The sequence below is a fragment of the Ceratotherium simum genome, chromosome 6, assembly GCF_057802395.1.
Source record: "Ceratotherium simum simum isolate JZ-2026a chromosome 6, ASM5780239v1, whole genome shotgun sequence".
NCBI classification, from domain to species: domain Eukaryota; kingdom Metazoa; phylum Chordata; class Mammalia; order Perissodactyla; family Rhinocerotidae; genus Ceratotherium; species Ceratotherium simum.
Window position 1 is genome coordinate 60,267,624 of NC_141905.1, and position 20,507 is coordinate 60,288,130.

General features: G+C 43.7%; 1 protein-coding gene across 1 annotated transcript; it reads right to left on the bottom strand.

The window, feature by feature from the left end:
- Positions 1 to 404: 404 nt before the first annotated feature.
- SLC25A28 (solute carrier family 25 member 28) lies at positions 405 to 10,582 on the bottom strand. Its single transcript, XM_014785639.2, has 4 exons — positions 10,292 to 10,582; positions 3,862 to 4,090; positions 2,692 to 2,748; positions 405 to 1,235 (listed from the first exon to the last, which is right to left on the bottom strand). Exons 1-4 carry the CDS (start codon positions 10,580 to 10,582, stop codon positions 718 to 720), a joined length of 1,095 nt encoding a protein of 364 aa, XP_014641125.2. The 3' UTR covers positions 405 to 717.
- Between the last annotated feature and the right edge of the window lie 9,925 nt (positions 10,583 to 20,507).

Below are 20,507 nucleotides of genomic sequence, written 5' to 3' on the forward strand. Positions count from 1 at the left end.
TATTATTTACCATGTAATCTTCAGGGCTTGCAGTTCAATGACTAATTTTAGTTTTGCAACATTAGAAAACAAAGCACCACATGGAAAGTGTTACTGCGGCAGGCAAAGCTGAAAATCAGAGCAGAGGTCTACCTCTTCTGTGCCACACCACCGCCCTAGGGAAAAGGCAATAGTGGGGATCAAGGGCACCCATTGTTCTGCCATCAGGGAGATTCCCTGGAGCCTATTACTTAAACAAGGGTAGTAGGGCCCCAAAGTCTTAAATCACCAGGAAAGTCAGCAGAAACAAAAACTACAGACATACGCAATAAACCTTTCCCTTGGGCCCCTTGATTTACACTTAAAGTCAAAAATAGTTGACAGCATTCCACTTCCCCTTTGGCAAGACAAACCCCATGAAACCATTTAATTTAAAGGCTTTTTATTAGGAACCAGGGGAATGAGCTGCTTATCCCTCTATAACAGTCGAGAGCAGGTCATCAGGCCCAGGATGGAGAGGTTGTCAAAGGTGCTGTAGTGTGCTCTGCTGCACATGTTTAGGGCCTGAAGGAAAGGTGGCAGGAACTGGTGTTTGCCAAAACACCAATAGCCTGGGGAGAGCCCTCTCCCTTCCTTCCAACTCCACTCAGGGCTGGAGCGTGCCAGGAGACAGAGAATGTGGCTGGAGCGGCAGACGCAGCAGTGTTGTCTGAACCCCCGGCTTCTTTCAGTGCTACTTCACTTGCTTGCCCTCCGCTCTTCTTGCCGTTTAGTGATTAGGTATTTGAAGAACTCGTACACAGACCATGCGATGGCTGTGGAGGGGATCTGGTAGATTACTCTAGCCTGCACCCCTCGGAAGTAGGCAGTCACCCCACCTACTTGATACACCGTCCTGAAGGCACTAGCCATGCCTGTGATATGTCCTGTAATGTTTGAGTTCAAAGCCAGAGACTCCTGGGTGTTGAGCAGTGTTTTGCAAACGTCCAGTGGGGTTGTGGCAGCGGCAGCTACAGCTCCTGCACAGGCTCCGGAGAGGACGTGGGAGCTGGGGTTGTACCGTCTCTGGGGGTTAAAGTGCTCCTGCAGGAATTCATAGGTCATGAAGTGAATGGCTTGGAAGGGAACGTTCATGGTTAGCTGGGTGGTGTAGCTGCGGTAAAAGGCCCCGGCCCCTTCATTTTGCCACACTGCCCGAACACAGTCTGTCACCCGGTGGTACGGTGAGTTGTACATCTGCATCCTCTGCTTGACCACTGGTGATGCCATCAACGAGGAGGATGGAAATGGGGACAGCAACCAACCGGTGAGCCAGAGTGTCCAGGTTCAGAGTCCCGAGTCAGTGGATCAGCCAATGGGATGGAGAAAGAAAAAAGTATGGGTGAGCTGTCGGTTAGCCTGATGAGTTAAGGTTTCCCTTTTTTGAGGAGGGGATAGGAGAAGGTTGGTAAAGAGCTAAAAAATAAGGGACCCACTTCCAGTAGGATTTCTTTAAAGCCAGCCAATTAACACACAGGATGTATTTTTAGTTTAGAGAATCCAGAGGGTTTTCTTGAAATAAGTACCTGTTATAATTATCTTACCCTTTCATAACTCCTGAGACAAGAAATGACTCAGTGGCAGTGAACATAATGAACCTATAACCCTAACAATCCCAATTCTCAGGTATGCAGAACACCTAACTCTTATGACATGAGGACAGTTATTCTACCACAGGAGAGAAAAAAGTGCTTCCAAAAAGAAAACAAAATTCTTAGCCAAAAGGAGTGTGGCTTTAGTTTCCAAACATGTCCTTCTCCCTCAAGTAGATAACAGGGTGTGAGCTCTGGATCTTTAGCTCAGCTTTGGCCCTTTCCATGCGATGGCCATGCCCAGACAGGCAAAGAAGTGGGACTTAAGGAACATGAGGACTAAGCCATCTCTTCATTTACTTGGGTACCTCATTCTCTAACTGAAAAGCCAAGATCCAAGTAGCAGTACAGGGACTGAACTCTACAATTTACCCTTTCATTCTTATCTCAACTATCTTCATTCAACAAGAAAGGCAGTATTTGTGTGTGTGTGTGTGTGTGTGTGTGAGGAGGACCAGCCCTGAGCTAACGTTCAATGCCAATCCTCTTCTTGTTTTTTTGCTGAGGAAGACTGGCCCTGGGCTAACATCCGTGCCCATCTTCCTCTACTTTATATGGGACGCCACCACAGCATGGCTTAACAAGCGGTGCTCTTCAGTGCACGCCTGGGATCAGAACTGGCGAACCCTCGGGGGCCACCGCAGCAGAGCGAGTGCACTTAACCCCTTGCGCCATGGGGCCGGCCCCAGAAAGGCAGTATTTTTAAATGTCAAAATCTATCTTCACCTCTTTGAAAAAAGGTGAAATAATCCGCTAAATTTTCAGATGAGATCAAATCCATTACAAAGGGGATTTCCAAGAAGGCTCAGGAACAAGCCAAGTAGAGCCATAACTTTTTCCAGGGAAGCCCCAAAGATGAATGAAATCTCAATAAATATGCTTCCCGTCCAAGGGGTCCTACGTACCGACAACAGGGAAGGAGCGCCCTCTAGTGGTAAGACAAGGTAACACGGCGGAATTTCCCACCAAAACTGATGGAGTGCGCCCCAGCTTTCTTCTACAAACCGGAAATAAAAGAAAAGCCCAGAGATGCAGATATGGCTGCGAACCCCCACGGAGGGAAAAGCTGAGGAATCATTACCTTCCACGGGATTCATGGCTGCATCATGAAGTAATGTTGCCACACACCCCGCCGCACCTGCAAAGGAGAAAACAACTGCCACATGTAAGGCCAAGGGAGGGGAGTGATTCACTGAGGCCACAGAATGGAGAGGGACGGTGCTAAACCCCGGGGGGGGGGGGGGGGGGGGGGGGGGGGGAGAGCCAGTTCAAAAGATGGGAACCCACTGCTCCTAAACTCCCGTTCCTGCCAACCGAGTAAGGTCACCAATGTACATTCCGCATCTATATTAAGGCCAGGAAAAGTCAAAGAAAACAGCCCAGATTTTATCAACAAAGATGGTTCTGAGCATAAATGCAGTTCATGCCCCAGACAGGAAGCAGATTCACTGGTGCCAAAGGATGCAGCAAATCAAGGATGCTGCATCAAAGGATGCCTCCAATGGAGGGAGAAAACTAGGGGAGGGTGGTCAGATCTTCAGGACAGAATCTCACCTTCTATCCTGCCTCCCCTATGCTGCCCAACCCCAGTCTCCAAATCTAGACCTTTCCTCAGGTCCTGAACTACTGGATTCCTCACCCTCTCCTCTCCACACTCAACTTGGCTTTCAGACAATCCCAAATCTCCGGGCTGTTATGCCTTCCATTACCACACAACTTCCAACCCACTGGTTTCTCTGTACGGAAGTCCCTTGGCCCCACCCCATTCACTTGTCGAGGCCTTGTCATGTCCTCAACGACACAAACTGCCTCGGGTCTGTAGGGATCCTGAAAAGGTGAGGTGAAGAGCTGGAGCTCCATTATTGTCTTCCTTGGGTAACTGGGTCACCTCCAATCCTGCCCTGAGCAGGATACCACCCGACTATCAAGAAATATACAACCAATGGGGTAGTTCAATGTGTGTCTCCACATTACCAGGGCATTAGAAGTTGATGCCAGGGAGATGAGAGGAGAGTCAAGCTGGTAGGTAAGGGAGGAGACTGTAACCCTTTGTTGAGGTGCCCCAAAGGAGGCGTGGGGTTGAAGCAGCCCGCAGTCTGAGAACATCAGGTTTGGAAGTCCCTCCCCTATAATCTGGCCTACCCCAGCCCAAAGCTTCAGCTCCAAACCATGCTGAGACTGGAAAGCATTGACAGCAGCAAAGCCCAAAGAGTTGGGAAAGTGGGGGAACCAGCACAGGAAGGCTCAATACCATTGGCAATATGGCTATTGCCCCCAGGGTGGATTACATCACTCAATGTCTTTTTTAACTTTTCATAGCAGGCAAAATAGAGGGCGTGGGCAGGCCCTGCGCCTGTTGCTGTGACGTTCAGCCCCCGCATGGGCCTCCACAGGCCCTCCGTTCTTATAATCCTCCAAAGGGCCTCCAACACATTTCGATATCGGGCAGCTGGGTCAGGCTGTAGGCTTTGCATCCGGGTCTGAAATTACAGAAAGGAGAAGTGTAATGTCAGCGATGCCAACTTCTCGCCCAACCTCAACACTCAGCCTTTGGGCACTGGGCAGACGTTCTACATGGAACGGTGCCCATGTGCAGGAGTGACACCTGGCATCCAGTTTTACTTCCTTCCAAATCTATATCCAACCTTTCCAAGCCTTAGACCTTTCTTTTCTAGTCATCTATGACCCTAAGAGTGGTATACTGTTATTTTCCATGAGAATATCACTCCTTGGTAAGTGTCCTTGGAACTCCAAAATGATTCATAGCTCCAGCAACAAATATCAAACCTGTATTTCAGAAGTTGCTTCTGTGCCTCAATAAATTCAGACTAAGAGTTCTTTACAAATGGATTCTAAAGTTAAGTATTTACTGTCTACAACATACTTTATGCATTATTTCTGAAGACTGATCCTGGGCCTGCTTCCTGACCACACACTACACTAACGAGATGAGGCTCATCCTTTGATGTATCCTTGATGATAATCTGACTTTTTCAGACTATTTGCATTGGCAGCTGGGCCTGTAAGCTAAAAGTCTTGAGAGAAGTAGCATTCCTAATAGATGTTCCTCTCATTTCCTGGGAAAGAAAGTTTACCCTGAAACTATGAAGGTGGAAACCAACCTAATCTCTAAAACTAAACAGACTTCCAGATTTCTAATCTACACTGACTGAATCCCCAAACCGTCATCAGTGAATAAAATCAGTCTCAGTGAAACATAAGCCTTGGAATCTCTAGAAGAATCAATGACTGGAACGAAAGTACATGATAGATATTTTGTATGATGTTCCTGGACAAAGTTTTTTTTTTTTTTTTTTTTTTTTAATTGATGTTTTAATGGTTTCTAACATTGTGAAATTTTGGGTTGTACATTTTTGTTTGTCCATCACCACATATATGACTCCCTTCACCCCTTGTGCCCACCCCCCACCCCCACTGCCCTGGTAACCACAGTCCAGTTTTCTCTGCTGGACAAAGTTTTATTGAAATTTGGGAAATGAATCTTATTTGAAACACTTTCCCAAATCACACACCTTCTCTGAAGTGGTGTGTGTCTCCCAATGAAGGTCTCTTGTCTGTTGATCCATTTCAAGGCTAAGGTAGCATGGAGACTAACAGTTAAAAGTCAATGTCCAGTACCTGGAACACAGTAGGCACTCAAGATTTGTTTGCTGAATGAATGAAAGAATGAATGAATCTTAGCTGTGTCTGTACCAGTTCAGAAAGTAACAAGTAGGCCATTAGTGAGCCAATAGGGGCAACTGATGCCCAAGGACAGTTTAAATTCCTACTTCTTTCCAATCACTGAATCAATGTGGATTTAAAAGCTTGAACCTTCCTGGGGTGGGGGCAGGGTGAAAGGGGTAAAGAGGCACATAAGTATGCTGATGGATAAAAACTAGACTATTGGTTGTGAACATGATGCAGTCTATACAGAAAGAGAAATATAGTGATGTACACCTGAAATTTACACCATGTTGTAAGCCAATATGACCTCAATTAAACAAATAAATAAATAAATAAAAGCTTGAACCTTCTGTTGGCCACCTGGAATCCAAGAATAATGCTTTTCTCAAGAGCATGGGAGAAAAGAAATTAACCAGATTAACAGGTCCTAGTTAACCACAAGCAATCCACATCCCTCTAGTTATTTTCTCCTGCCTGCCACCAACAAAGAACTGGAAGCTTAAAAGGTTAATTACTGGAAGTTCAATCAGAAATACACAGTATCACTTATCACAATTTGATACATTCTCTTCCACTTGTAAAAAAAAAAAAAAAGCCCATAAATTTCCAATAAAGGACGTGCTTACTGATCTTTCATATCACCCGGGGGGTATAAAATCCATCAGAGAAGTTATTCAGAGAGACTACAGGTCTTTGCTGGCTATGGCTACTAATAAAGATAAACTGGGCCTGGTAGCTGAACAATTATGTGTTTCCACAGGTTTGCTCAAAACTGATCTTGTATAGGGAGAATGTTCAGAAATTGCATTGCTCTGCTGGAGTCAATGGCTTATTTGAGCAACTAGTCTTGAAGGGTCTGGCCTCAGAGGCCTGGAACCCTTCACCACCAAGAGAAACCTGGACTGTGAGTAAGTCACTTGGAATATTTTACACCCCCGTCTAAATCTAACTCACAATTCTAACTCAGTGAAAATACACCCTCATGGAGAGGACCCAGGCATAAGTTACACCAAATATAAAAATGAATTTGGCTCCCCAAATTTGTGGGCCCCTAAATCTTTCTTCTGGAGAAAGATGAAATTGCTAAATAAGAATTTATGAATAGTCTTCAATATAAAAAACTACTGCCTGGCTTTGAAGAAAAGCCAAATGAACTAGTGGGGAAGTAAGTGGTTTGGTAAACGAGAGGCCTCATTTGAGTCAGCAAGACTGAGTTTGCTAGCTGTGTTGTCTTGGGTATGTCACTCAACCTCTCTGAGCTTCAATGTTGTTATCTATCATGAGAGAGAATGGCTGGTTCATAGGGTTGTTGTGGGGATTCAAAGAGTTAAGGCATGTAAAAGCCCTTGGTAATTTATGAGGTGCTAGAGGTAGAAGGCTTTTTATTGTATTCAAATATGATTCTCAGAAATACTAGTTCATATCTCAGAATTTGCAGATCTCTTTTACGTCATTTCACAAATATGCATGGCCAACTAACTGGTCCTCAACCACTAATAAATCAGGTTTAATTTTGTATTTTTTACTTAAAGTTTCTCTGTGGCTATAATGATTTATAAGTCCAGCTAATAATCTGAAGGTCATGTTTAGGAATAAGCACTACTGTAAAATTCTGTGCCTTGCTTAGTTCTGGAAATCTGCTTTTCGGAGACTGTATGAAAGGCTTGGGAGTAAGACTGGGTTCAAATCATGACTCTGCCACTTAATCTATGTGACCTTGGGCAAATCACTTAAATTGCCTCCTTAATCTATAAAATAATGAAAATGGTGTCTACTTCATGTAGTGGTTTCAAGGATTAAACGAATAAATGTATGTAAGGCACATCAGATAGTGCTTGGCAAACAATAATTGCCATTTATTGAAAAATAATTATTATTACATGCAAGAAAATCAAATAAGCCAATGTTTCCATTTCCTAACCTTTCATTGGTGAATGTGTTAGATAACCATTTACATCTGGAGTTTGGAAAAGATTGATTTCCCTTTGCTCTCTCCCTCTTAAACTTATTACGTAAGTAGATTATTTGCTTCATCACTAAAGAGCCAAAAGGCAGTGGGTACTTAGCCAGATGATTTTGAGAAGAGTTCTGATTGGTTCGGGTTCCAGAGCCTATCCCTTTAGATAAAGTCTGGGGCTTGCCTCTGAGGCTCAGAAAAGGAAAATTAGGATTTATTTGGGCTCCCAAACCCCACTATGATGACCATGAAAATAGCTGGCTGAAGAACTATGGCCTATCAAGGCTATGCTGACTTCCCATGGTCCCTCCCAAGGATATTTTAAGTCAACTTGACCCTGGTAAGTGGCTGGGGTGCACAGGCTTGCATGCCAGGAGGCAATGTCAGCTTTCATTTGCAAACACTGGTTGCCTTTTAGGCTTCAACAGGGATACCTGCCTCTTGTCTTAGGGTATGGTTGGGCTACTCTTCCTCTCCACCACCTATTTAGGGTAAAGAGGAAGAACAGCTGCCCAGGACAAGTGAACTGAGAAGCCCTTTCTGAAGAAAGAGATTTAAATTTTACTTTTGTGTCTGCACAACCATGTTTAACATATTTACTCACACTAAACCCTACTGGTCTCACCTAGTTCTTTCCTCTGGTCATTTAGATCCCAGCGTTAATGGCAAATGAAAATGATTCTTCTAAAATAAGCTTTTGTGTTTTTGAAGACTCCTGAGCATTTTTGCCTCCAGATCAAATAATTATTTCTTTAATGTAGAGCTTTGAGGCATGACTGTAATGTTGTATGACTAATTTTTAAAAAACAAAAATTCCAAAGCACATTTATGTAAATGAATAAGAACTGTTCTTCAAAATAGTTACCTTGGAAGGCTAGAAGTGACTTATTCCAGCAATGCTGTGGTTATGCAAAACATTTCTGGAACTCCTCTTTTAGAAGTGTTCCCTCAGTGAGTTTATCGCCCTCAGGAGTAAATCAGTCTCCTTGCTTTCCAGTCCCACCTTATCTTTGCCCAAACCGGTATTACCCATTTTGATTTCCCACCTTGTCTGCCATATTTGATTCTGAATGCTTTCTCTGAATTCAAGATGGAATTGAAAAACTCAATCCCATCTTGTCACAGGACAAAGATCTGCCCCCATTAAGGATATGCACCCAAATATTCTAGAGGCATTTCTAACAGAGGAATTTATAAAATATTTACAGCAATAGTAACATTATGTAGCAACATGGAATAAGGAGATAGCCTCTCAAGGTAATGGGATGACACTTAAATTGATAAGTTGTAATATTTCTAAATCAGTTACATTATTGTATTGTATTTTTCAAGTCATTAAATAATTTTCATTGCTTTCCTTGATCTAGTTTTCATTTGATACCCATCCTGAAACATAGCTCCCTAGACCCTGCTCTCTACTCACAGACTTAATGAGGTTACTTCGCAGTTAGATCATGTTAACTTTCGGATATATAGCATTAACGATTCAGTCATTCAACCTAGACCCTTTTACATGAATGCCTGAATCTTTTTTATTTGTACTTATCCATTTTACATTTCAATATTATTAGAGCATTAACCATCCTCTTCTCTCTCATGGATTTTACTGTTTATTTCTATTCCTCTCAATTGACAGGGTATTTAAAATTCTAATAACCATTTAGGCCAAGTGTGTTTACCACAGTTCCAATGCGTATGGCCCTTGGTAGCCGTTACCTTGCAATGCGCTAGAATACTCCTACCAACTCAATGTCATTCACAAAGCTTAATGAGCACTTTCCCCATTTTCTCATTCACATTACTAATGAAGTGGTACGGGAAGCAGGGAGAAGCAGAAGAGAGAGACTTTGCACTTCCGAACTTGATACTCTCCTACTTTTGAATATGTAACATTTTCCTAATTCGAGGAGAAAACATACATCAAAGAGCTGTGAGGACACTGACAGCCTTGATATGTAAAGGCAGCACCAGTCTCTGTCTTATATTTATTTCAACATTCCCTTTGAGTTTACTTCTCAGTCAGTTTAGTCCTCACTTTTAGTCGTTGGTACCTTTACTAATGCACAGGAAAAAGAACCGTAAAGAATAATCTGCTCCCCTCTTCACCCAGCTTCCTTCAGAAGCACTTGATTTCTGTACTCACAAATCAGCCTGGTTGGTTAGGGATGCGATTAGTTTTACTTTCACATGAATGATGCCCCTGTGCTGATCCAATTTCCTTTTCTTCACACTTACATGTACTTTCCAATACTGTCATGCTTCCCTTCGAGACAACTTTTCCCTTTTTGTCAACTTCAGGTGGCTAAAGAAATACACGACAGTTCCATCTCTTGTTTGAGGGCTGATGTGCTCCCTGCACATACACAATCCTAATCCTAGCTCAATTTTCATGTTCAGGAAATAGGTGGGGTATCATGCTTGCTGCACAGAGAAACCGAAACCTTTTCCTGAACATGGTCTTTCCCATATTATTTCCAGTCTCGAACTCTGAATTCTGACTGCACAATGATTTCCAGCCACTCATGGGTGAAGATTTAATAAGTAAATCCTTTATCTGGCTGAGAGATTCCAGATTCTGGTTCCTGCCCAGTCACTTTTAAGGGGAGACACAGCAAGGAGCTTGTAAAAGCACTGGCCCAGAGAACATCTCAAGCCATTAAGGTCCTATTCAGGGTCTGATTCATGCCAGTTGGCTTCACCTTAATCAAGTTAGTAGCACTTACCTGTTCCCATCCCATCCCACCCCACCCTATTCCTGTTTAGTCCCAGCTGGGATCCAGGGCTTGGGCTGACAGATTTTCCGTCCAGAGTCCCAATTCAGATTTCACTGGTGGTTAGAAATGGGTCCTGGTTCCTGACTGGGACCAGCTCCCAGCCGGGACCTTGCTTGCATGGAGTATCGGTCGAATCGTGTGGTGGTGGCAGGAGCCAGGAAGAACTCATGTCAGCTCCCGCTCTCAGCGGGGATCCTGGCTCCGGACAGGACCCAGGGGTCGGGTCAGCCCCAGGTCGGGTTCGGAGCCGGTCCAGGTCTCACCTTGACGCAGTCGACGGGGTACATCACACAGTGCTCCAGGATGCCTGCCACGGCGCCCGCCACCATGTGCGTGGTGACAGTGGCTCCAGCCGGCAGCGCCTCGTAGTCCGGGCCGGAGTCCGGGTCCTGACGTACCGGGGGCCTGCAGGCCCCGGCCTCCCCGCCGCCGGCCCCCCGGCCCACGCCCCGCTGCAGCCACCCGTCCAGCAGCGCCGATTCCCCGGGGCTCCGCCCCGGCCCGGCCGCCGGCCCCCCCGCCACACCGCCAGCACCCCTCCCCTCCAACTCCATCCACCCGGGCCAGCTGCGGCGCCCACCCCCGCCGCCGCCGCTGCCGCCACCGCCGCCACCGCCCCCCAGCCCCGTCGCGTCCGCCTCAGGCGCGCCCCAGAGAGCCCGGGGCCTCCGGCTCCCGCTTGGCCCCGTGGACACGCCCCTCCGCCAGCCATTGGTGCAGCCGCCAAGTTATCCCCGCCCCTTTGCTTACGTAGGAAAAATTTGTCTGTGGCATTAGTGAAGTTGCCTGTCATTCCTCCGCACCGCGGCGCTGCTGCCGCTTAGATCCCACCCCTTCCCCTTTGATCTTGGAAGCTTCTTGTTTATTGGCTACTGATTGGCCGACATGGACAATTAACCCGCCCTCCGACTTTCCTGGAGGGCGGGAGAAACTTAAGGCTGAGCTTTGATAGGCTCAACCGCTCTTGATACTCTGACCGCGGCCATTGGGCCGCACCACGTCGGGACCCGATTGGCTGCAGGAAGAAAGCGAAGCGCCCAGGGGTTATTGAGGCCGGATTTGGGGTCCTGACTGGCGCCTGTGTAGCTGCGGGCGGGATCGCGGGGTGGAGGGGTGCCAGGCCTTCAAGGTCAAGCCACTGACGGATGCCGTTAGAACCCGCGCTCAGGCGCCGGCCCCACATCCCGAGACGCGCGGCTCGCGGGCGGGCGGCCCTGGCCCGAGAGCTCTGTTCCCGCGGGATCTCGGGCTGGCGTGAGGCCGAGCCGGCCCGGGCCGGGCATCCCCTGGCACAGCCTGCGGGCCTGTCCGGGAAACTGTTGCGACATGCGGGCGGCGGCCCGTTAGACTCTAGTTGGGTCTGGAGTGTTGGCTTCCCAGGCCGTGGGCGAGCTGACTCCGGAGGACCCGGTCCTCCTCAGGCCCCAGCGCCCCGTACTGGGCTTGCACCCCAAGTCGCCCAGCACACCCCGCAGTTGTTGAATGAATGAGTTCTTCGGGGGCCCGCTGTCGCCGGGCCCTGCGCCAGGCTGAGAGCTGGAGACTGGGAAGGGAGATGTCGAAATCGGGCGGGATGATTCATAGATGACGACAGGTGGAGAGGCCAGACTGGAAGCAGTTGCCCAAACACAGCAGGGAAAGTACGGCAGCTATAGGGAAGTTCGGACGTACAGCTTGTCCCCGAGCTGACGCGCTGATGAACCCTACCGCCTGGCAATAATTGCCTTTTGTGATAAGACCCCTCTCCCTCCGGGGCAGGTCGGCTGGAGTCTGAGAGGGGCGCGCGCTGGTTAAAGAACAATGCCAGCAGTTCCCAGCCTTGAGCACCATCTCCTGGGCCGTGACGTTGCACAGGAGCTACACTAGGGCTGCAGGCTGGGTTGAGGAATACAGGCGCTTTCCCCACTCCGTCTGTCCGGCTTCTGCAGTCTCCCTTCACTGGAACGTGTTTGCACAAGCCTCCACACTGTTTTCAGCTCTGTCTTGACTACTTATTTTACTGAGATGATGATGCAAGTGTGACCTTCTCAATGTGTCTATAGCTTTTCCTTAAATAAGGAATGGTTTTCCTTTTTTTCTCTAAAGCTTAGCTCTTCTCTGGGCCTCTGTTTTTGGCGGGTCTTGTTTTTTTAACTTTTTTTTTTAACTCATCTATTCCTATTCAGCAGTGGTTACTAACTTTTGGGTCTCGACCTTTTGGAAAATAATGAAGCTATAAATCCCCCCCACACACACACACACACAATTTTGAATATAATTTCTGAGTTTGCAGAGTCCCTCAAGGTGACTCGTGGCCCCCCTAGGGGTCCATTAACTTCAGGGTAAGAACCTGAGCTCTCACAGGTCTCACAAAAAGGAACTCCATCCTGCTAGAGTACTAATTCACTTTACTGCCAGACTACTCCAGTAATGACCTATACCTGCTATGTCCTTTCCCTCCTTAAGCCCTACATATTCAGTGGTCACAGATGACCTTTCCAAGTCCAAAGGTCTTTTTCTTATTCTGGTTTTTCTTGGCTGAGAGATAACACTTACCCCCTACCATTGACCCATCCCTCACTGAGACTTTTTCCTAGCTTCAAGACCCTTTCTATCCCACATTTTAGACTTCTGAATCTCCTACACTTCTCTACCCACTGAGGGGGAGCATTCCTAAAGGTTTAATGCTTCTTGTTCATCTTTAATACCTTAGAGAACTTTACCATTCCAAATCATTTCCTCATTGGAGCCCTATTTCTGTTTCCCTTATTGTATACTTTTTAACTGAAATTTCCATGTGAACCTTCCGTAAATATTTATTGAGTACCAACTCTATGCCTGACAATGTACTTGAAGCTGGTGATACAGGACAGAGGGAGTCCATGCTCTCATGGAGCTTACTTTTTAATGGGGGGAGAGGGATAGACAAGAAAAATATCAGATAGCTCTAGGTACTGTGCTGATAACTGAAATAGGGAGGTGTGATAGTGTGACTGGGTGGCTACATTTGTATGACCAGGAAAGGTCTTTCTGAGGAGATGACACTATGGTAAGTTCTGAATAATAGGCAGGAGCTCATGATGGACCCAGAGAGGAACATTCCAGAGGAAACAGGAGGTACAACAAGGCTAAGGTGAGAACAAGATTGGTGTATGAAGGAACAGAAAGAAGGTCAATGTGGCTGGAGAATGGTGAGTGAGGGGGGAAGTGATACAAGATGAGTTTGGGAAGATAGGCAGAGAGTGAATATCCACCTTAATTTCTGACTCAGGATGTCTATTCCAAACTCAGCCTTTCCACTCCCCACTCCAACCAATTCCTCCTAAATTTTCCTTTTCTACCCAATCAATGAGACTCCAAAGCTGGGAATCTTCCCTGACTACCCCTTCAGAATAATTATTCTGAAATGTTTCTTTTGTTTATGCTCTCCTTTTCTTTCCTATTGATATTATTCTTTCCCAGTATCTGATCACTTTACATCTATACTGTAATAACCTTTGAAAGGCCTCCCTACTTCTGGGATCCCCTGGCTTTGCCAGTATTTTGATTCCCCTCCTTCCAGGTAGGATTATTCTTCCCACCTCCTTGAAGATAGGCATGGCCACGAGATTTGCTTTGAACAATGAAATGTGAGAGAAGCATGGGAGCCACGCATTAACTTCCCCTGCCACATGACTGGGGCCTTGATGTAGCAGAGTTGCCTACTTGCCTCCCCTGTCCTCCCAGATGGAGTTTCAGCATGAGTAAGAAATAAATCTTGGTTGTTTTAAGACACAGACTTTAGGATTATTCCATCTCATAGCATAATCTACCCCAGTGCTTCTCAGATTTTAATATAATATTAAACTCCTGAAGAATTTGTTAAAATGCAGACTATAATTCTGTAGGTCTGAGTGGGGACTGAGATTCTGCATTTTTGACAAGCTCCCAGGTGATGCTGATGCTGCGAGACCTTGGACCACACTTTGAATAGCAAGGACCTAACCCGTCCTATCTGATATACCCCTCAACACATCTATACACACTCTATCCTACATCTCACCAGCACTTAAACCTTTCTAAAAAACAAATTAGCAAGCAAAGAAACAACTTTCTTGGTGATATTCTTTATTAACTCTCAATAGCTTCCCACATCTGCAACTCCTCAGTCAGGCACTGTAGAATCTTATTTTGTGATATTCCTAGGACACTTGTTTTCTGCATTCTCCCTTCTATCTCCTGTCATTTTCTTTTCTACATATATCTATGAGACCACTAGTTGTTTCAATATCAGTTCATTTATTTTCTTTAATAATGGAAACCCCAAGTTTTAGCTTGGGCACATGGCTTCCCAGCTGAAGTCCATATTTTCCCCAGCTTCCCTTGCAGCTAGCGTTGGCTGGCTGTGTGACTAAGTTCTAGCTAGTGGCAGGTGAGTGTAAGTGACGTGAAACATCTGGGTTCTGCCTTTAAAAGAAAGATTATGTCCTCTTTGAGTATTTTCCTCATTTTCTCCCTTTTTGTCATCTAGAATACAGACCCAGACGATGTCAACCATTTTGGCCTTGAGGACAAGGCCTATACCTTAGCAGGTGTCAGAGCAAAAGGTAGAAGAAACTTGCTGCCTTGTGGATAACAGTAGTACCTCTGGACTACTCATGTTCTAGTACATGAGAGAACTTGTTCAACAAATTGCTGTTAGTCTGAATCTTTGTTACAGCAGCTGATTTATACCCTAACCGACACATGTTCTTCCCTAGAATGCATTTCTCCCTTTGTTTTTATCAAAATTCTCATTCTTGAAGGTCCAAAACAGGTCCCACTACATTACCCGCTTTCCCTAAAGTGCCATCATGCATGATTGGGCATGAGTTATGAGTATAATACAAAATGAGACTGATTCCAGCAGCCACACATGAAAATAAGACTGATTTCTTTATAGTCACTTAAAGAGAAATTGATTCCTAAATTATGAAGAACAGACCATAAGAGTTGTAGGAATTCAGAGATGGAGCTGTCAGTGAGGGCTGAAGGGATGAGAAGATATCATTATATATTTTAGCAGTTTCAGACTGAAGAATGTGTACAGGAAGACTTTCCAAGGGGTCTGTGGGGAACAAAGATTCAAGGGAATTTGCTATTCCTCATCTTCTGCTTCTTTCCTAAAACTCACCTTCCGGAGAAAGCAGTTCTCCTTTCCGTCCTCCTGTTTCTCAGTCTGTCCTCCCACCTTACAAAAGAAAAGTGAGCCTTCACCCATCCTTCATCTTACTATAGTTCACTGCCTTGGTGCGTAAAAACCTCCTGGTAGCCAAACAATCCTGGTATTAGCGAGGCCCCCTTTAATCAAGGTACAACTGGAGACTTCATGTCTTTCTCTGACTTACGTATATTTCTGTTAAGGGTAAAACATGGCTTTAGGAATGGATATTTAGGTCCTAGTGAGATGTTCTATGTACTATATATCGTGGTTTTTTAATTTAACTATTCACCTATTCCAACCCCTGACTATTATCTAAGAATACATTGTTTCTGAGGGAGTCTCCTGAGAACAAAACAAAAAGAGCATAATTAAATATTAAAGGTAGTGCCTTATTTCATTCAGGTGACACATTTATGGCAAGGTCTGTGTGTTAGCTATTCATCTTAGGACTAGGATATTCAAGATTTATAAAAATGCATGCTGAGAAGTAATAATGTGCTGCAAAGGGCAATACTCCCTCTTTGGTCAGAAATAAGAAAGAGCTGAGTGATACTCTTCATTTACTCATGTCTCAACTTGGGTCTCAATTTTATATTTTGCAGTATTTCTAGAAGTACATGTTTACTTTTCACAGATCAACATCCTGCTTTCAAGTAAAAGGAAAATATGTCAAAAGTAAATTTGTATTTTATATTTTGTTGAATATTTCTTCAGGCTTGTAGTAAAAACATTTTCATTTTCCTTTGTTAAAAGATTGTTGGACCTGAGCATAGATTTAGCATTGTTCCACACAAAACAATTGAAGGGCCCAAATTTGTAGCAAATTCCATGGCAGTTTTAAAGTTGAGCTGCTATAGTAAATAACTGGGCATTCTTGGTACTTGAATATGGAATATATGCACAGGGAAAGGAAAATAACGTTGCACTTTATAAGCACTGTATTGTAAGTGGAAAATGCAATGTCTTAAATAAAACTGTATTTAAAATTGGCACACACAAAAAAAGATTATTGGCTATACCACTTTATACACACTAGGATGGCTATAATCAAAAACTCAGAAAATAAGTGTTGGCGAGAATGTGAGGAAACTGGAATTTTCATATATTGCTGGTGAGAGTATAAAATTGTCAGTGGCCATGGAAAACAGTTTGGCAGTTCCTCAAAAAGTTAAACTTCGAGGGGCTGGCCCGGTGGCGTAGTGGTTAAGTTCGTGCACTCCACTTCGGCAGCCCTGGTTTCGCAGCTTCGGATCCCGGGCGTGGACCTATGTGCCGCTTATCAAGCTATGCTGTGGCAGGCGTCCCACATGTAAAATAGAGGGAGATGGGCACAGCTGTTAGCTCAGGGCCTATCTTCCTCAGGGCTAATCGTCCTCACCAAAAAAAAAAAAAAAAAAAGTTAAACATCGAATTACCATATGATCCAGAAATTCCACTCCTAGGTATATCCAAAACAATTGAAAACAGGTACTCAAACAAGTATGTGTACATGCTTGGTCATAGCAGCATTATTCACAATAGGCAAAAGGTGAAAACAGCCCAACTGTCCATCAACAGAAGAATGGATAAATTGTGTATATACATACAATGAATATAATTCAGCCATGAAAAGGAACAAAGTACTGATATATAATACAATGTGAATGAACCTTGAAAACATGTTAAGTGAAAGAAGTCACATGCAAAAGGTCACATATGATTCCACATATATGAAATATCCAGAATAGATAGCACTATAGAGACAGAACACCCAGCTGTGGCAGGGGTGGGGCATGGGAGCAACTGCTTAATGGGTACTGGGTTTCCTTTTGGGGTGATAAAATATCTTGGAAGTAGGTAGAGGTGGCGGTTGCACAACATTGTGAATGCACTAAATGTCACTGAATTATTCAGTTTAAGATGGTTAATTTTACGTTATGTGAGATTCATCTCAATTTGAAAAAGGAAAGATTGGCTAGCATCCAACAGATGAGCTGAACAAGCTAGTATCTTATTATCCTCTCAAATGTCTATGCCTCTGTAACTCCAAACAGCAGCTCTAAACTAGTCATTTTAGAACTCCTAGTCTGCCTCACATCAACCTGAAGAAAATTTACTTTGGACAAAAGTGAAAGATCTGGGAAGTGACAGCTCATGGATATAAAGTTTCTTTTTGGTTGATGAAAATGTTTTAGGGGGCCAGCCCAGTGGCTTAGCGGTTAAGTGCGCCCGCTCCGCTACTGGCGGCCTGGGTTCAGATCCCAGGCACGCACCGACGCACCGCCTGTCCGGCCATGCTGAGGCCGCATCCCACATACAGCAACTAGAAGGATGTGCAACTATGACATACAACTATCTACTGGGGCTTTGGGGAGAAAAGGGGGGAAAAAAAAAGGAGGAGGATTGGCGTGGATGTTAGCTCAGGGCTGATCTTCCTCACAAAAAATAAATTAATTAATTAAAAAGTTCCAAATATTAAAAAAAAAAATTTTTTTTTTAATTATATGGTGGGAATGGTTGCACAACCCTGTGAATATACTAAAAGCCATTGAATTGGGTGAATTTTATGGTATATGAATTATATCTCAATAAAGCTGTTTTTAAAAAAGTAAAAGACCTAATTAGGATATGTTGAAGAGTATCTTCTTTTGGAAATTGAGTTTCATCATGCTTTAAGCAATAAACTGTTTCTCTTTGCACATTTTTTGGGGGGGTAGTTACTGCGATCACATTATCCTTTTTTTTTTTCAAGTTTCTCCTAAAAGATCTTATTTCTAAAAGCAAAAAAGGCAAAACCAGGAAAATTACTCATTTTGATCTATCTAAGAAACAAACATATCTCTAGCTCACAGGCAAGAATCCAGAAAAATTACTTTAGTTTCATTGATTCTTGTCTAGTAGGAAGTTTCAGCTCATTTCATACTCAAATTCAGTTGAAACAGATGCAGTTAGGAAAAAAATATTATTTGAAATGGTAAATCCATATTTATTCTCATTTGGGCACAAATCTTCTCACTGCCACTCATTTTCCCCCTCATTTATGCATTTCTATGATATCCTTATACCTTGAAAGAAACATGTTGTAAATTCTGTAAATAATGCCCCCAAACAATTATTTTTACACCTTTTTGTAAGCCCTGCACCTACTAATCATATAACACCTTCTCTTCTTTTTGCTGTTTATTTCCACAAAGTAGATAAAATTGCACTCTTTTTTTTTTTTTAGTGTGTTTGTGCATGTGAGAGGAAGATCAGCCCTGAGCTAACATCCATGCCAATCCTCCTCTTTTTGCTGAGGAGGACTTGCCCTGAGCTAACATCCGTGCCCATCTTATTCCACTTTAGATGGGACACTGCCACAGCATGGCCTGACAAGCAGTGTGTTGGTGTGTGCCCGGGGTCCGAACCCAGGCTGCCAGCAGCGGAGTGCGCACACTTAACCACTACACCACAGGGCCGGCCCCTAAAATTGCACTCTTAGAAGCATCTACTTATGTACCTGGTAAAACAAAGTGTTCCCAGAATGTAATCTAGGATATAATACCCTGAACTTTAGGAAACTGTTTATTTAGTTACAATTAATTTCTCTTTCTCAGATGTTGACATGTTATTTTTAAATTCTGTCAGAAGTATAACTTTAAACTTATTGTTTAAATCTAGAAATGAAATTGCAAACCTGTGTATAATATTTTACGATACCAATTTCTGCCCATCTGTAACGAACTCTCTAGGCACTTTAACATGACCTAAATAATTGAAATTGGTCTTTGTTCACAATCAACAAAAAAATCATGAAACACACCCAACTTTATGGATTTTTTAGCTCCAAAACTGAAATGCCTCTAAGTGAAAGAGAAACAAGAATAATTAATAGTCACTTGATAAGCCTTTTTGATGTTAATTCCTGTGACTGAGAAAGTGATTATTCAAATGAGTAATATATCCTTTTGCAAATGAGATGGTTTCTAATCTTTTAACAAAATTTAAGGAGATTGAAAAATTGTGACAAAGATGGCAAACCTCCACTCATTCACTTATATGTATAAAAAGGTTCCTTGGTACCTACCTATAATAACAAAAAATAGGAATAGAATTGGTGAAGACCTCTGATTCTACCAAAAAATAATAGTCATCTAATGATCCATGATATAATTAAAAATGTTTAAAAGCCCAGTCTATCAATTAAGAGGTGCAGTCCAATAAAATTTTACTTTTTATGGAAGTAATTATTCATCAAAATCTGACTTATAGTTATATTGTTTTCATATCCCTAATCAATCATTATTTCCTTGATCTCCCTGACTTGATCAGTTCTCCCAGCATGTGCCTCAGGTCTTCTCTTTTGCAGAGCTTAGACAGTTGTAATTTTGCATATTTTATAAAATTATTTCATTAATGTCTATATCACCAATAGATGGTAAGCCCCATCAAGGCGAGGAGCATCTTTTTTACTTACTTTTTCCCCCTGTACCATTATATTTTCAGAATAGCATAGTACTTGAAACACTATAAGTGTCTGGTAAAATTTATTTGAATATGTAAATAATGAATGAGACATTCATAGATCTTGGGCCTGAGCTACTATTTCTCCCCTTAGGTGGTGGCAGTGACTCACCCAGTGAGTTCCACCCTCCCCAGCCAAGGCCTAACCCTCCTAGGTGTCCTGCAGTTGTAACCAGAGACATTACCCAATAAGGAGCTAGCAAGACTCATCCTTTTCCTAATCTTGGCCTTAATTCTGGGAAGCTCTCTTGGAAGCAACACGACCTACAGTGAGTTCAGGAGCCAGGACTAGAAATAGAGCTCCTGCCACTACTTTGTGAGAGTTTATTAAAAGGTAGTGGAGTACAAATTAGTTTCTTCCTCGCCTTTCCTTTCCTTCCTCCCTTTTTTTACCGTTGGTTCTTAAATCACCCAGGGGAGCTTGTTAGATAGGCAAATTTCTAGATCCTATCCTAGAACTATCAAATCATACCTCTGGGAGTGAGGCATGGGAACCTGCACTTTACAAGCAGGTTATTCTGACGAAGGTGGTCCATGGACCACACTTTGAGAAATACTGCTTTGTTGTCGCCATACTAGTTCCAAACACCCAGATGCTTGTTCCATAGGCTAAGATTATAGTCTCAGCAGGGCCAGTAAAGCCTAATAGTGCTAGCCAATTCATGTATTTTTTCAAACAATATGTGCCAGGCCCTGAACTAGGTGCGGGGGATACAATGATGAGCAAAACTAGACATGGTCTCTTCTCTGGTGGAGGTTAGAGTCTACTGGGGAACACAGGCATTAACCAGAGACTCATAAATGTAAAATTATGACTGGGATGTGTGCTATGAAGG

What these genes read in the sequence shown, in the direction of transcription:
- SLC25A28 (XM_014785639.2), bottom strand. Translation starts at nt 10,582, where the DNA reads ATGGAGTTGGAGGGGAGGGGTGCTGGCGGTGTGGCGGGGGGGCCGGCG. An exon ending in ACCCCGTCGACTGCGTCAAG is followed by an intron (nt 4,091 to 10,291) that starts GTGAGACCTGGA and finishes CTGTAATTTCAG; the next exon opens with ACCCGGATGCAAAGCCTACA. An exon ending in AGCCATGAATCCCGTGGAAG is followed by an intron (nt 1,236 to 2,691) that starts GTAATGATTCCT and finishes TGGCATCACCAG; the next exon opens with TGGTCAAGCAGAGGATGCAG.